The following is a 16,663-nucleotide window of genomic DNA, read 5'->3' as shown; positions in this document are numbered from 1 at the left end:
TGTTCAGAGTGTAGTCACTTGGCTCACTTGGCCTGCTAAATCACACTTAAGAGAACACAGACAGAAATAGTGTTACTGGTGTCTAAATGAATGCAGGAGAGTTCAAATCTACAGCAAATCCTAAATAAAATCTTCACATGGAGATGAGATCACATCAGACACACTGTGCTCATGCAAACGTATCCAGTGTGAGTGTATCTGCAAAGGACCGTGTTGTCCCTCAGCTACCGCTCACTGCAGAGTCAGTATAAATCAAGTGTGTGCCAACTAGTTTCATCAGCATTGCGTGAATACCTGAGTGGATCAGATAATCCCTGCTGGTCTCCCGTGTAAGGCTTCACTTCACTGAGGTAATCCCAGGCACTGGGAATCTACTACTAAATACAAAGTTAAGTTATTCGATCCATCTAGCATAGATGTGATTGAGCTTGATACATGATGTGGATCCTTCAGTCACTGGTATTACATGGTAAACAAAAACTGAATGAAGACAATTAAGATGAAACAATCCGTTCTCTCTTTGAAGAAAAACAAGTTAAAGCTAATGAAGCTGTTCTTTATTGGTCGTGGATCGTGTGGGCTGGCTTTAGACGCTCAGCAGAAAAAGAGAAGAACTTAAACTTAAAAATACCTCGTGTTATTTTGGCTGAGTCGTCTTTTACCTTTCTGTACTTCATATCTCAGTTCTTCTGCAATACCACATTTTAATACTTGATGATGAAATATCAAAGTTGAATGAATTAAAAATCGAGTCAGTGAATACATTAAAAACAGGAAAATGTTTAACTTTTTAAAGAGGAAAAATGCAAACATTTGCATCTATGGAAGCTTGTGGATCATTAAGAAGCGAGTAATATTTGATATATTTTCAGATTATGTACTGTACTCAAAGAGTACAATGTCATTCCGCCATTGAGTACAAGCACACTAGTATCTTGGTTTTGAACCAGACAGTGCGTAAACATTAACATGCTTGAACATGCATATGCATAAACAACTAATATATTGTTGAAAACCAGACCATGAAAAAAGAACACTGAGTCTGTAGTCATACAAACACAGAAAAGAATGACACAATGAAAACAAAGGAGGTGTTGATCAGAAGGAGGGATGTCAAAGGTGTGACTGAGTGAGCTCACAGTGTTGGCTGCACCTCTAACTTCACTGCAGTGTGAGTGCTCTTGTAGTGACAGCAGTGTGGGACTTGTAAAAACCCTCCTGCTTCCTCTTACATTAAACATGCCATTAATCACTGCTTCAAAGCTACGCCTCTCTCACTCTCCAGCATTCCAGTCCCTCTCTCTTTACCGCACTTTGTCTCTCTCTCTCTCTTTTCATTTGTCTTGTACCTTCCTGAAAAGCTATTCCTTGACTCTACTTTTTCCCTCATCTCCCTCCATGTTTTATCATCACCATTTTAGGTCACCATTCTGTTTCAAATCTTAGTTGGAATTTGATGAACCTTGGCTCGTACAGTAAAACCATCTGTCTGAACCTGTCTGACAGACTGAGCCGAACGGATCAAAGACTCCGCAGGCTTTCAGCAGAGACTGGAGCTGCGGTTTGGTTTACAGATGCATTTCACCATTTCCATCGTGGGTACCCAGCCTTTTTCGCATGTGGTTTTATTGAGCAAGAAACTCCTGAAACCCACACATTTCAAGCGACTATATGCACCTCCTCTGTTATGCAAGCAGCATACATGCTGCATATTGATGCATGTAGCCCGAGGCTGATTTAAATTACATCTGTAAAGCCTCAGCAGGTGTGAGGAAGCAGACCGAACATTTCCTTTCTTCCTGCTTTTCTTAAACTGGTGGGCTGGCTGCCTTTCCAAAAAGAAAACAGGAGGTCATGGTATGCTTTAACAAACGATCAGCAGCAGTACTGTACAGTACATGCAAATTGTAGGTCATGGGCTAAAGTACATCTGTCTTTTAAGATGCATGGCTAAGTAAACACCAATGCTACGTCACTGTTGCTTTCCACTGTATGTCACTGTATGACTCAGACTCTTACAGCAGCTTTGGTACATAGGTTATACCAACAAAAACATACTGAGCAGTTCTTTTTCTAAATCTGAATTATAGTTGTCTCTTCCCAAGTACTGTGTGTTTGCTATTTCTGCCCGCGTGACTTGCATTACCCTGGACACTGTGCAGGAAGCCTTCGGAGACAGGATTAGCAGACACAGAGGAACATGCTCCTGCCAGTGCCAGTAACATTTTCTAGAAGTGCATCACATCAGGGAGGCTCAGGAACCGGTTACACCAGCTGTTCATAAATTTAGACTAAGCCTAAGTCTAGTATTTACTAACTGGACTTTCACCATTCACCAAATCAAAACAGGTTGCACCTCACAAACTGGTTCTTACTTGGAGATTAGTTGTTGCTAAATATGAACATGCACTTACTGCCAGGTGTACCTGTTCAGCTAACTGAACCAAGTGACAAAACTCATGATAATTAGCTTACCAAATGTTACAATGTGACTTGTTTTGCGTGAAGAGTAAAAGAGGCATGTCTGACCTGAAAATTGGTAAAGATTTTATATTTCATTTCACAAAAGTAATACAACAGATCTCAAATTCCAAACATCATACCAGTATAATTTGACTGCTGGTGAATATCTTCAGGTAGGTTAGCATACTCGGGTATGGGCAATATCTGAACCAAATAATAGCAAATCTGAACTAAATGAATTCTACTGCTGCTGTCTCCATGTATGCAGACATAAACAAAACGCATACCTACAGTTCCAAATGATAAACCTTTGAGGCTCTAAACTGTAATGGTTTGAACTTACGCTGGCTTGGGATACTGCAGGGACTCCCTGTCTGCTTAGCTCTTGTGCTATAAATGTTTCCTAGCAAGTGATTAGAACATATTCCTGAAGTTTAGTAGGGACTTTACATTCCAGCTTGGTGGTGGATTTTTGAAGAGCTGCTGCATTGCGTTGAATTGATCGCAGGTTATCAAACGGCATGCTTCTGCTCCTGCACAGCTTGAGCAATACACGATTTTCTGCCGAATGCTTAATATGGTGTGAACAGTTGGTAGTGCGAGCCTGTGGGAAAACTGAATCACATCTGCTGGACTTCTGCTTTAATTATCTAACCACCATGTAGACTGATTTAAGAAAGACTGAAAACCACATTGAATGGTTTCTGTTGTTTTTGGTCAAGATGGTGATGAGAGCTAACCCTCTTGTGACTTTGTCTCTCCCTCTCTCTCTATACTGACATCCTTCTTTCTTCAGGGTTTCTGTGCTTCAGCAGGCTACTGTGGGAGGTAAAAACCAGTCAGTGTAAGCAGCATGGACAGAAAGTTCCCCTTTCATTTCATGTCCGTACTTTTCTCCCATGCCATCGCGTTCCTCATCCTTTGATTCTGATTTGACGTCTGTTCTTTTACCAGACCTGGTAGCTGAAAATAAATCTTGGTCTTTGTTCTTAGTACTGTAATAAAGAATCAAGAGTATATGCAAATACATTTAACTCAGTATTTACAACCTCATTGTTCCTCATTTCTATTCCTTAATGTTTGGAAGAGTCTTTTTAAAAATCAGTTTAAACCCTTCATTTCATTATAACACTTCTTTTTTCACTTGCTCTGTGTGTCTTCAGTTTTTTCTCTCCCTTTATCCTGTTGCCGTTGCTCATTTTGTGGTTTCTCGTAAATGTTCACTGTTCATATAAGTGTGTATTTCAGTGTATCCTATTTGAATATTTGGCATTTTTATATGGATGTTTTGAACAACATACACTACCAATCCAACTGCCGTAGCTCACAATTCTGCCCCTCAGTTGTCTCTTTTTGTATCATGCTATTGTCCATTTCTTTGCAGTTGTTAAGATGGATACAATGCTGCTTGGCAAGAAGCAGAGGTTCAAAAATCTCACTTTTGTTAAGAATAAAACCCCCTAAACTCTTCTTCCGTGCTGTTAGCTGCAGGAGGCTAACAGAAGCTGGAGCAGTTCTTTAATTCACAGTATCAATAGCACACAAAATGTAGGGCTGTTTTTTTTCACATTTAAAGCTTCTATTGAGGTTTTCTAATCAAGGTTTTCATGACTTTAAAAAGGAAAAATCCTCCTACAGATCGTTAGTTTTGAATAAAGTGAGGCATCAGCTTCAGTGAGTTACTTTATATAGTTATTTTATTTGAATTTAATTAATTTAATTTAATTAATTAAATTAATTAATTTTATTTTTCTTTAATGATTAGAACTTGTCAGTTTCATCAGCATAAATACATATAAACATACCCATATGTATCTATTTAGAGCTCTGATCGAGCTGTCACTCTGTAGTCTCTCCTCTGATTGGGTACAAAAGCTCATTTTACTCAAAACAACCTAAATCCTGCATTTATTCAGTCAGAGACACCAGACTTTTACTGGGTCGTATTTGAGGGGAATAGATGGAAGTTGTGTTCAGTACTCTGTTGGCACTCACTCACGTCATCAGTGTGTTGTATTTTGTCCTGCCTGGTCCCTGGGAGGTCTGAAATCCTGTCTGCTGGTGATGTAACATCAACTGATGTGTGTGTGTGTGTGTGTGTGTGTGACAGGGTCAGGGTGCCATCACAGAGAAGCTGCGTAGCCTGAGTATGCACGACCTCACGCAGATAAGCCAGCAGGATGACAGAGGGAACCAGCTCTACCAGTACAGCTCCCACTCAGCCAACCCCGCCATCAGGAGATCTCAGAGCAGTGACGCTGCTGACGAAGCTGGTACACACGCACACACACACACACACACACACACACACACACACACACACACACACACACACTGGCTGTGTGTCACATTCATTTCTGTGAGTCTGTTGAACACCTGCAGCATCACCCAGCAGCTGAAACAATAAGTCTGTCTTTAAATTGAGAGAGTTCACGCACGTGAGGACTGTCTCCCTGGGTGGTGACAGAGTTTATTGCAGTTAGGTGTCAGTTTAAATGGTGCAACCAGTTCAAACAAGCAGAATGTTACCAAACATCTCCTGCTTATCTTGGCAGGTAGGACCCCAAACACATGATTAACTTTACAATGAATCTTTTTGTTTGCACTCAATGGGCCATGGCTGTGTCATCCTAGCAGCCACAACTCCTAGTCCTAACAGATGCAAACACAAACCCTTTTCAGAAAACAAATGGCGCCTTTAAACCTATTTCACTGTCACTGTTGCCACAGTATAACTGAGAGTTATTGATAGTGGTAGTAGTGCTGAATTTTGGGGATGTGTGTCTAAAATGATTGACTGAACTTAAAGTCATTAAGGTGAAATGTGACGGTTTATGCTATTAAATATGTATTAATAACTACTAACATTGTTGAAGTCTGGGAAACATACTGTGCAAACCATGTGTGTTTGTGAATGAAGCAAGCGCCATCTTGTGGTGACACGACGCAACTGAATGAATAGGCATGTTTACGTTGGAATCTGGACACACCCCAGGAGGGGGAGAGGGAACTCCCATTGGCCGTTAAATGGATCCCTGCTGATCTCAGCCGGACGGTTCTTTGTCTGCCGGCCGGGATCAGCGGTTCTGATGGCTGGGATGACAGAATAAGACAGTTCTTATTACGTGAGGTCTTAACACATCTATAGTTTCAGTTGAAACAGGAAATGACAGAGGAAAATGCAGCCTGACTTTTCATGGTTCAGATTTACAGAAATGTGACCAAATAGAGGCCAAATAAATAATTGTCTGCTGTAGCCCACGCCTAGCTCACTGATTCCATGGCAAAACTACACTTACTCAACTCTGTTGTTGTGACAGACGGATGAAATAAGTTTATGTAGTGAGTTCAGCCTTGTATGGACATGCTTTTCTTTATCTGTATGTGCTACACTGAATCGCAAATATATACAGATTAGCCAGTAAAAATATACTTTTTAGTATGTCAAAGCAGCATAAAATTAACATTAACATTAAATTAACATTTAAGTTTATTTTTAAGTGCACTATTATGCTGATAGTGTTTTAACACATTTACTGAACATATACAAGAAAAGAATTTGACAGCAGTTACCTTAAAACTGCACTTTAAAACTTTAAAACTGCACTTTAAAACTTGGACTTTTACTAAAAATAGATTTTAGTGTAGTATATTTATTAAAATTATGTTTTCAATCTGTTAAAAGTTAGTACTGGAAATATACTTTAGTGCAATATTTAAATATACTTTAATTTTTTTTTTTCACTTGGGTATACTTGCAGGAACAATGTCTGCAAACTTTGTAAATTGATGCCATTTCTGAGTAGCCCAAATGTTCTCTGGAAATAAGAATGTCTGACATGCCAAGCTCCTTCATTCACAACTGGGAGAAAATGTGGGAAAATGTCTCAAATATGGAAACAGAAAAGTAATAGAAGAAGGACACGACATGATGAGGTCATGACATGCACTCCAGAATGTTCTTTTTGTGGGAGGCTGCACACAGTATGAGTGAAATGGATTTCAGCCTCACTTGTGCCGGTGGACTCAGAAAAGGTTTCTTGGTGTGCACCTGGGTTCAGAAAAATAATGCAAATGTCTGCATCTTTAGGCAAACTCACCCTAAACATCTTTCCTAACAGAAGGCAACAGGGAGCTGTAGGGTAGAAGCCAATGAAGGATACTTCAGCCTGTGTTTGATTCTCCTCTCAGAACTGATAGTGATACTGATATTGATGTCTGCAGGTTGCACATCTACATTGTAAACACACTGAAGGTAATGAGAGCCATCTTCTTTCTAAATGTTGGCTTGTAAGAAATCTGCAAAGTGTGCAAATTCTGACAAATAGATACGCTATTGAAAGTGTTGCCTTTTAGCATCAATAAACCATTAACCCAACAAGATAAACAAATATCATTGAGGAGACTGGCAGACAGGGCTGTCCATATCACTGCAGCACCATGGTGGTGTCAAGCAGCTTGGTTATATGATTTTTTCCTTCCTTCCTTGATGAGAACAGTAGGGTGGCTGGCATGTCAATGAAATGTATGTGTGTGTGTGTGTGTGTGTGTGTGTGTGTGTGTGTGTGTGTGTGTGTGTGTGTGTGTGTGTGTGTGTGTGTGTGTGTGTGTGTGTGTGTGTGTGTGTGTGTGTGTGTGTGTGTGTGTGTGTGTGTGTGTGTGTGTGTGTGTGTGTGTGTGCGTGTGTGCGTGTGTGACTTCCCAGCAGACAGGGGGATGAGATGAGGTTGGGTGGGATGCTGCTGGAATGTCAAACACACACACACACACACACACACACACACACTCTCTCTCTCTCTCTCTCTTTCTTCCTCTCTCAGTTGTCTATATCTCTCTCTTACACACACATACGCACACACACACACACACACAGCCAGTCGGTGAGGCATGGAGAGGGACAGAATAGGGGGTGGGAGAGGAGGAGATGGAGGAAAGGACAAAGATGAATTTATAGGAGGAGAGTGTAGATGTAAAGGACGGATAGAGAAGGAGTGAACAGGAAGAAGAGGTGGATGGATGGATGGATGGATGGAGGGATGGAGGGTCGGCAGACAACATTAGCATACTGAGAGCGGAAAGACTATTATGTATTCTGCTCAGCGGGTCAGCAAAGAGGCAGAGAGATGAAGGGAAAAAGAGAGGCAGAGAGAGGAAGAGAGATGTTTTCGCTCTGCAATCGCTCTCTTTTATATACTTCTCATCGCTGTGGAGGGTTTTCACGTGACACCACACACATGCTCATTTTGGAGGTCCTTGGCTCTTAGGAAACGATGGCTTTCTGCAGATGATTGTCTTGTTAAACCTATAACTAGACATAGACTAATGGGGGCAACAATTAAGCAAGAGCACTACAGCTGCTGGTCAGCCACCGAACGGACTGAAATGTAATCCCTACGTGTGTTTGAGCTCCGTCAGTGTACGTCCACTAAAAGTGCTTGTTCTTGCCACTGATTGGCTCACATTGTTGTTCCCAGTGTTATTCCAACATTGTGGAAAGGATCCCTATAGAGATACCTGTTAGTCAAAGAGTAAGAGCTGCTTTGTTGAAGCTGAAACGCCCACTATATTGCTCTTGCTGAATCCACCAGACTCCATTTAGAGAAACAGCAATTTAATCTTAAAACACACTTCATTTAAACATTTAGGCAGAAACAGAATGAAGCTCAAAACCTTCTCGGTTTGTCGTTCCACTGTTTCAACAATCACCACCAATTTAGTTAAGTACTGAACTAGCTCTCTACCACACTGATTGGCAGTATTTCGATCTCAATCATGCAGCACACACCCTTGGTGGTGGCCTTGGACCGGCATGTATCGCACTGTGTGTGGGTGTGTGTGTGTTTGTGCAAATTAACCTATAGACCGACATGTGTGAGGGTGGAGATTTTCAGAAACCTATTTTGCAGTGTTGCTGTGTAGACAGGGAAAACAGAGTTTTTGGCCTGTGATAATGGAGTGTGTGCCGCTACCTCTTTTGTTTGCATGAGGCGATTTGTATGAATCTTGCTAACAGGACTTTTTGCATGTTTACAGCTACAGTAACAGCATAGTTATTTTCCCACTTTTATTGAGCAACAGACGTGTCAAAATCTGCTATAGAGGTCACTGCTTCATAATGCAACACTTGCACAACACAGACCCTGTTGGACAAGACCCGGTCAGACCTGTAGTTGCAGGTAGCCTACAGGTAACAGCCAGTTTTTCAAGTTTATGATTGGCCACCGTGGCTTTAGGGTGAGGTTTATATCACCTGCTGTAGTTTTGGCATCCTCTTGACAGCACTTTGCTAGTGTTTTTGAGTTTCAAAACTTTTTTTTTTGAGAACAAAAGAGGAAAATCCCTGTTTTAAATTCCTTGTGTATGTGTGGACTTCATCAGATTCATTGTGATGGTAATGTGAAGGACAAATAAACACAGCATTTTTATGTCACCAGATACAGGCCAAAATACATCAGTTAGCAAGTTAGCAGCTCAGGTGTTCGATACATGCAACGCTGTTTTTTATGATTGCAAGGCTTATGGGTTATTGGATAGATCTGCCTTATTTTTACCCTTTAAAAAGAACAAAAGTTGTCTGTAATGTTGACAGGATTCAGAACTGTTCACTACATTCTCCTCCGGCGCAGCAGGTGACAGCATACAGAACAGTAGCTGTAACATCCATTGACGAGAAGTCACTCACTCAATGAATGTCAGAGGGACGGAGTACCTGCCAAAAAGCCTAAAAATGTGTTCAAGTCTCTCACACAGGAGGAGGTTTACCCATTCTTAATGAAGAGCAACATCAGTCAAAGTCCTGCCTTCTGTGTGGTATGTCACATGGATTTTAGTGCATCGCACAGACAGAAAAGCGACAGATCTGTCAGGTTTGAGTGCGCCCAAGCTGTACAGAAACAACCAATGACTGTATTTATACTATCTCTGCCATCCATGTTCGTATCAACCTCTCCTACCAGTTGTCTCACTTGTCAGTAGCCTCTCTCAAAATCACAAGTCAGTCATAATGTATAGGTGATGAGCCCAGGGCAGTGGTGTTATATTGCGTGAGTGAGCATGCACACACGCATGCATGCACACACGCATGCATGCACGCACGCGCACACACACATATAGCAGGGGGTAATAAGTTAATTAATAGGAAATACCAAAATGTCAAAAGCCTTTTTGATCATTATTAGCCTTCTTTTATTGGTTAAACCTTTAGGTTAAAGGTTAAGACAGTGCAAACAGAACGCACAGGACGAGGAAACACTGAAATGTGCTTCCATGGAAGAATTCCAGAAGTCCTTGTTGGACAAGCTGCTCCTGGTCTTTTCTGTTGGCTGAGCCAGACAAAGCATTGTTTAATAAAGCCCCCAACTCTCTACATGACAGGAAATTGGAGAGTTTTACCACAGAATGGACTGGTATTAGCTGGAATGACTGGAATGACTTGGATTTATTCTCCACAGTCCAGGCAGAGGGATGAAATTCCTCCCTCCAACATGACTGTATAATGTTGTTCCTGTGCAAGTAACCAGCACAGACTGGGAGCCAAGCAGGCTGAGCACAATGAAGCAGCAAGTATCAAGACTAGGTTCTTTCATCACTAGCAACCTCAGAACAACGCTTCTGGGCTGTTTTTATCTCTTTGTGACAAAGGCTGATGACCGTCCAACCAACACATACAAAACTCAGATGGGATTTTTGATCTTGCGTTGGAATGTGAAATCTCATGTGAAGCTGGCCCCTGTCTCATCCCACCCTGTTTCCTCGGGGAGGGAAAAGGTTGCTTCCAACTCTGGAGAGTGGGAGGTTTTCTCTTATGGACTCCAGATGTGACAACAGCAGCAGCAGCACGAGCCAGAACCAGAGCAAATAGAAAAGACGCTGCTGTTAAGATCGTAGCTATGTTGAAGAAACACTAATACTGGTAGAGCACATGTTATACCATTGTTTTAGGCATAATTGCTCAGACAGAGCATGACCAGGTGATAATAGTTTAAGTATGTAACATCGGTTGTTTACAGGGATGTCAGTACTTAAGGTATTTAATAATAAACTAGTAGTTAGGGTTACTAAGTTGTTTGTGGGACGAGTGAAGCTAAACATGAAAATGTGGTATAATGTTGTCGATGTAGTTCATAAATGTCTTATTTATTAAACGCTAACTTTTGAAATGAAGACAGATAATGAGTCTGATCAATAATCTGTGAATTAAGATATCCTCACCTCATGATGGATCAGGAAAAACATCCTATTTAATGAATGTGTATTCAAGAGTAATTAGTAGCTGCTCTCCAAAGCCTTTAAAATACAAGGTGACCTGTGGAGCAGAGCTTTGTTTCATTCTGAAGAACACTGTACAGATTTGCTTTCACTGGGTTTTCATTATTTGAGCCAAATGACGCTGCTAGACTTATTGTGACCATGTTGCTTTTCCAGAGAGCTTGTGTGTTCTAACTGTCATGTCTCTATGAGGAGAGACGAGGAAAGCCGAGCAGGGAGCAGCTGTGTGTTTGCTGAGTGTCTGCTGCCCTCTGCTGGACAACCTGCCTCTCACACAGTTCCCTCAGCTCGCTACACTGCCACAATCACACACAATGCATATTACACAATCCTGTAATCAGAATCGCCTGGGTTCATTCACTGTGACGCTAGTGGTGATGTGGCATCCTCTGAGCTCTTCATTTCAAGCAGACATTTGCCAAATAGAGCTTCATTGCCTCTTTTTGTCTTTGAAATGAATAATTTCCCGTAGTTTTGTCTTCTTTCTCCGTCTTCATTCTGTTTGAATTGTTGTTGTGATTGTTGCTGCTGTTAATCAGCAGGTCCTGCTGTATGAGGCTACCACAAGGACTGTTTCTTCACCAGGTTGGCTTAGACTGACCAGATACGTTGAAGAGAAGTTGTTTATATGAACCAGTCTTAAACGTAGTCTTTAGTAGTCTTTGGGACCATCAGCTATGTTGGTTATATGAGAGCATCAGACACATCCTGCCAATGCTCTCCATTCAAATCACTGAGGAAAGTCCAACAGGTTCATGAGCAGGAACAGAGAAGAGTGCCTAGAACAGAGCCTGTTTCACGTGGTAGAACGCAGTCGGGGATTTTGTTCCCCTGAAGTTACAACTTTTAATGGAACATAGTTTCATTATTCGACAGCATGTGAGCTCGTGGTAATGAGAGAACATCAGTGTGTCTTTACATTCATTCATTCATTGGTGGTTTGTTTCTGCACATGGTAAATGTTGACTAAAAGAAAGATATAGACACCAGAGTGTCTCCTTTAAGTGACCACAGTTTGACCACTAATTCATCCAAGTCAGTGACACTGAGGAGCAGACATTAGTATGTACAGAAAGTATAGATTAGTGGGCTGATTGTGATGTCTCAACAGAAGTGAATAGACATGTAATATTGTTATATTAATATCTGGTGAGTGGAACCACTGTTTTGTTTTCTGGGGGGCATTTCATGCTGTATTTGCTCATGGCAGCTGGAGAGAGAGGGGGGTGTTTATGTGGTGACATACAGTGTCCTGTTATACAGCCTCACTATCAGGGGGATTGAATATATAATAGAGACTGAAGAAGTGAGTGATTCTGAGTATCTGCTTCAGTTGTTTCAGTGTTTCCTGTTCGTGTGTGTTTTTCAGAGTACTTTTATGACCAGGAGGAGAGGACGGATGAAGAGACCGAACCTACCTTCTCTGAAGATGAGGCTGTTACCCAGAAAGGACTGAGGCGATCCCAGAGCGTGAAGATCACACGATCCAGAGTACGCAAAGACGTGAGTGTTCTGTCATTGCTGTAGCCTCTATAGGAGGCGACCTAGCCACATGGTGAAAAGCTCGCCTGTACGTAGAATGGAGGATTATTTTGAAATCATTCTGTATCACTATTATTTCCATGATTTTGTCCCCAGGCTCGTTATGGATCCCTGAAGATCAAAGGCAAGAAGAGACCAGCTCTGAGCGCTGTTAACTATGGAATGTGAAGAGACTGCTGCTGACACACACAGCAGCACAGCCTGCTGATTGGTGGAGGGTCTTGTCAGCCTATATTCCAGCTCTTCCAGTCTGACTTTTCACTCTGCTGAACTCTTCTGTCTCTTTGATGATGAGCTCTGTTCTCACATATTTATTACCGAATTCATCCAAAACCTGCGACTCCAAGAAGCTGTTCTCAGAGGACCGTGTCGTTTTTCTTTGGGTTGATGGTGTACGTGTTTTATGCATGATGTGCGTGTTTCATCTGTTGCTCATTATAGTTTAATTGTAGTTTTTAAGGGTGATCTTATAGTTTATGTTTAGTCTTTTAGATTTTAGGTCCAGACTTGAGTCTTCTTGATGAAAGTTTTGTGGTACCACTCTCTAATACGGCATCCTTTATAAAGGTGGCCTGTAACTAATGGCTAACTAACAGCAAAAGCAGTCATTTACTCATGTTTTCAAGCACAGTTATAAGCCTTTAATAAGAACACCTTAGGGTTGCCAGGTTGTGAGAATCCTTTTGGCTAGTGTTGTGTAACAGCTTATTCACATTTGCAGCTCCTGACTTCTTAGATTATCACAAAGTGATACCATGACCCCTTATTAAAGCTGCATTCATTTACATTTTGGCCACTCAGGGACAGCTGACTTTTAATATTTCCTCCTTACACATGGATCCACTGTTAATGTAAAACCATTGATTAATGCAGTTTTAAAACAAATATGCAGCTTTTGAAAGCAGAGATTCCATTCTTCCTCTCATAAGGGAAGAGCTGAGTTTCTGAACAATAAAACACACTCTGGGTTTGCAGCTACAGCGTTACGTGGTCTAACAGTGACATATGGTGGCTGATGGTCAGCAAACTGTAGATAGATGTTGATCAACACTATGAATATCTTCCAGGAGACAGTCTGAAAATGTGCACCATTATATTCACATTTAAAGGATTTAAAGGTGCCCCCCCCCCTCTCTATGATGACTCCGCCTTCACTGTGGCTGTTCTGTCATGATCAGAGCACATGTTATACCAACTAGTTCTTTTCTAGCACAACCCAGCCTTAGACTACATTTCAGCATGTTACAGAAACATTTGTGTGAAAGGCACAGTTAAATGAATTGTAAGTGACACTTGTGGCTGCTGTTTATTTAAAGTTCTGGTCTTGCTTTAAAGATGCATTTTCACAATGGATCAAATAACTCTAACACAGAGAGAGAGTTATAACTTTGCTGATTGCTGCTTTAAGCTTTACTGTTTTGGATCAGTGTGGCTGCTCTGATAGAGCTGTTTTCAGTACTTGCCTGACAACAAACAGCAGTTAGCAACTAGCTGAAGGTGGAAGATTCAATATCAGACTTTATCAGCTTTAAAGTTTTACTAACATTTTTAGCAGCAAACATGATACATGCCCAGAAAGATTTGACCAATTTAGCATTTTAAAATGTTTTTTTATATTAATGGCTTCTACATGAGCTAGAAAACCTTGTTAAATTATTGTATTACCCATTATGTTAGCGATTTGTCTCATCTTAAATGCAGTTTAAAAAGAGTTCCTTATTAAAATGTGGTGCCAGTTTTGCTTCTGCTGCTTTTCAGGTGTTTTATCAATGAGGAACTTGTTCCTAGTTGATCCTCTGACACCACTGTTGGAGTCTATCAGCAGCGGGACACATGAAGGTTTAGACACGTGCAACATTCCCTGTCACCACGGTGACAATTTGAGAGTCCTGAATTGCAGCAGGATACCAGCAGTTCTATCATGAACATCTTTAACTTTAGCGTAGCGGAGTGGAATGAGCCAGATGTTGAACTGAGCCTGTGTGAGTGGAACACCAGCAGATGAACACTATGCCTTCCTCCTCACATTGAACACCAATGAAGAGAAAGAAAGGGAAGAGGAAACAGAGAAAACAGAGCTCCCACTCACTATTAATGATGATTTCTTATTTTCCTGCTCTTCACTCGTGTATTTTTATACGACTGTGTCCTGATCCCTCCCCTGATTGTAAATTTCTAGCTGTATTTCTTATTGAGAATTAGCCTTTTAAATGTTTTTTTGTGTGCGTTTCCTTTGGATCTAAAGGAGTCTTTTGTATTGTAATCACCTGTTTTGCACATATACCTCCTTGTCATCTCATTTTTTAAAGTACTTTGCTGTGGGAGGATGCAGAACACAGCTGATACCAGCGGCCTCTCATGACATCCCAAAGTTTGGCTTGTTATTGTTGCGTGGTACTGCTGACAGGCTGTAGAAAGTTTCCTCTGCAGTTGCTGTTGTGGAAAGTCTTTATCAGTGTGCGTCTGATTCAGCAGTACCTCTGGCTAAACCTTTACTGACCCAGTAACATTCCCAAAAATGACAAAGTTGATGCAGATGGGTGAGTTAAAGGACAGGTGGAAGGGTTGAGTATGTGAATAATGTGATGTCACTGGGCCCAGTTCAATATCTATGGGACATTCTGACATGACGTGTTAATTACAAATGCGAATTTCTACGACTGCGTAGCTGTGAGGTTTCCTCGTGTCACACAAAGGAAACTTGTCATATGCACGCCTACTTAGTGAACAGTATTGGGAGAGCAGGCAGTGACGGCTGTTAATGCACTGTGACAGTCCCAAGACCTCTTACAAATCCATTAGAAGAGAGCCTAGCACATGACAGCTTGCAGGGCATGAATTATCTCTGTATATGTTGATGATTTTTGCCACAATGGAGCAGCCTAACATTATACCATGTTCAATACATGTTAGAATACTCACGCTGAGCTGAGCTGAGTGACTATTGAAGCCATGCTGGCATGGTAGGAATGGTTTTCCACAGCAGAGCACGGCAAGGTAAAGGAAGTAGTTTGCCTGGGTTATGTGTTAGTTGCGTCTTTTGAAGGGAGGCTCTTCATTTCATACACTTGAAGAATCTGTGATAGGATGCCCTGAATCTGTTCTGAAAGCTTCTTTGTAAAGTTCTCTTTATACTTTCCATGTGAGCTGCAAGGATCTGTGTCATGTCAATTTTGCCATCTGCTCATGTTTGTAAGAGACTACACAGATGTCTTGCATCTTCTTGTCCACCTATGTGGACACTCATTGTATCAACAGAGCCCGATGTCTGGTTTGGAGTATATCAGGACCTCAAAACACTGTTGTCACACTCATCTTCTGTGAGTCTCTGGAACAGCCCGCCACACACTGAAGGCAGCCCACCATGCCGACAAGTCTTAATCAATATCCTCTTACAGAGACCTCATGGGTAGCACGCTGGGTTTACCAGAGCTCCAAACAGGCTCATGGATAGGAAGTCGGACCCCGTCCGACCTGTGCTGAGGTGCAATAACAAGCCAGACCTTTTCATTTCATGATGTCTATTTAATGCTAATAACTGACTAATGATACCAAAGCTTCATGTACTCACCCGGAGCTGTGTGACCGGGGTTTTTGATCTGTGTGGGGAAACTGTCTGGTGTGGATTGCTGGATTGTAAATGCGATGCAATAAAGGCTGTCCGATTACAGTAAGGGCAACAAATAAACAATGTCTGTGGCCTGTTTATTCTCGAGAAGTGCACAGGAGCACACAGGCGCTTCTGCATTACACCCTGTTAAACTAATCCTCTTATGATGATGTTGTACTGATGAGATAAATCCTTGACATTTCAAAATGTTATAGATATTTTGTCTATTAGTATCATTTGTAACATCTTTATTATCACATGAATGATGTGATCACATGAATCTGTGGAACCATAAACGGTTCAATATTAAATAAATTATGAAAAAAAGAATCATATTGCATACATTTAGTAAAATAACTAAGTGAACCAACAGGTTTTGAAATAATTTAAGAAATTATAAAAACTCGAAGTCATTATTATGAAAAGTCACATCATTCATTTTAATAATATTGACATTTTTATTTTTCAAGTCTGGATTCATGTGATAAGAGTTTTTTTTTTTCCCCCAGCAACACTTTTTACACACAAGTTTTATTTCATGTCACTTTACACAATGACTTTTCGTGACAACAGCCTCCGCCCCCCTTACCTTTCAGCCAATCACATGCCCTCTGATAGTGAGCTCAACAACTGCCACCAAAGTTAGCCAGTTAGCTCCTGTTAGCTGGAGCAACAATGCTGACAACTTTATTCTGAATCAACCAAGTAGTTTGAGGCTGCTGTAAATAAACACTGAGGTTTAGTTTAGTAGACAAAACACTGACAAAAGGTAGACAACAG

General features: G+C 41.2%; 1 protein-coding gene across 2 annotated transcripts in view; it reads left to right on the top strand.

The window, feature by feature from the left end:
• reep3b (receptor accessory protein 3b) overlaps nucleotides 1-15,955 on the top strand; it is a 40,754-nt gene extending 24,799 nt beyond the window's left edge. For both annotated transcript variants that reach the window (XM_041963240.1, XM_041963239.1), the window contains 3 exons: nucleotides 4,574-4,736; nucleotides 12,101-12,234; nucleotides 12,370-15,955. In XM_041963240.1, the coding sequence (XP_041819174.1) occupies nucleotides 4,574-4,736; nucleotides 12,101-12,234; nucleotides 12,370-12,441 (369 nt within the window). In that variant the 3' untranslated portion in view covers nucleotides 12,442-15,955. The remainder of the gene's footprint in view (nucleotides 1-4,573; nucleotides 4,737-12,100; nucleotides 12,235-12,369) is intronic.
• The last annotated feature ends 708 nt before the right edge of the window (nucleotides 15,956-16,663 follow it).

The sequence above is a fragment of the Chelmon rostratus genome, chromosome 21 (genome assembly GCF_017976325.1).
Source record: "Chelmon rostratus isolate fCheRos1 chromosome 21, fCheRos1.pri, whole genome shotgun sequence".
Taxonomy (NCBI): Eukaryota; Metazoa; Chordata; class Actinopteri; order Chaetodontiformes; family Chaetodontidae; genus Chelmon; species Chelmon rostratus.
The sequence above is the reverse complement of the archived record's forward strand: the minus strand, read 5'-3'. Positions and strand labels throughout refer to the sequence as shown.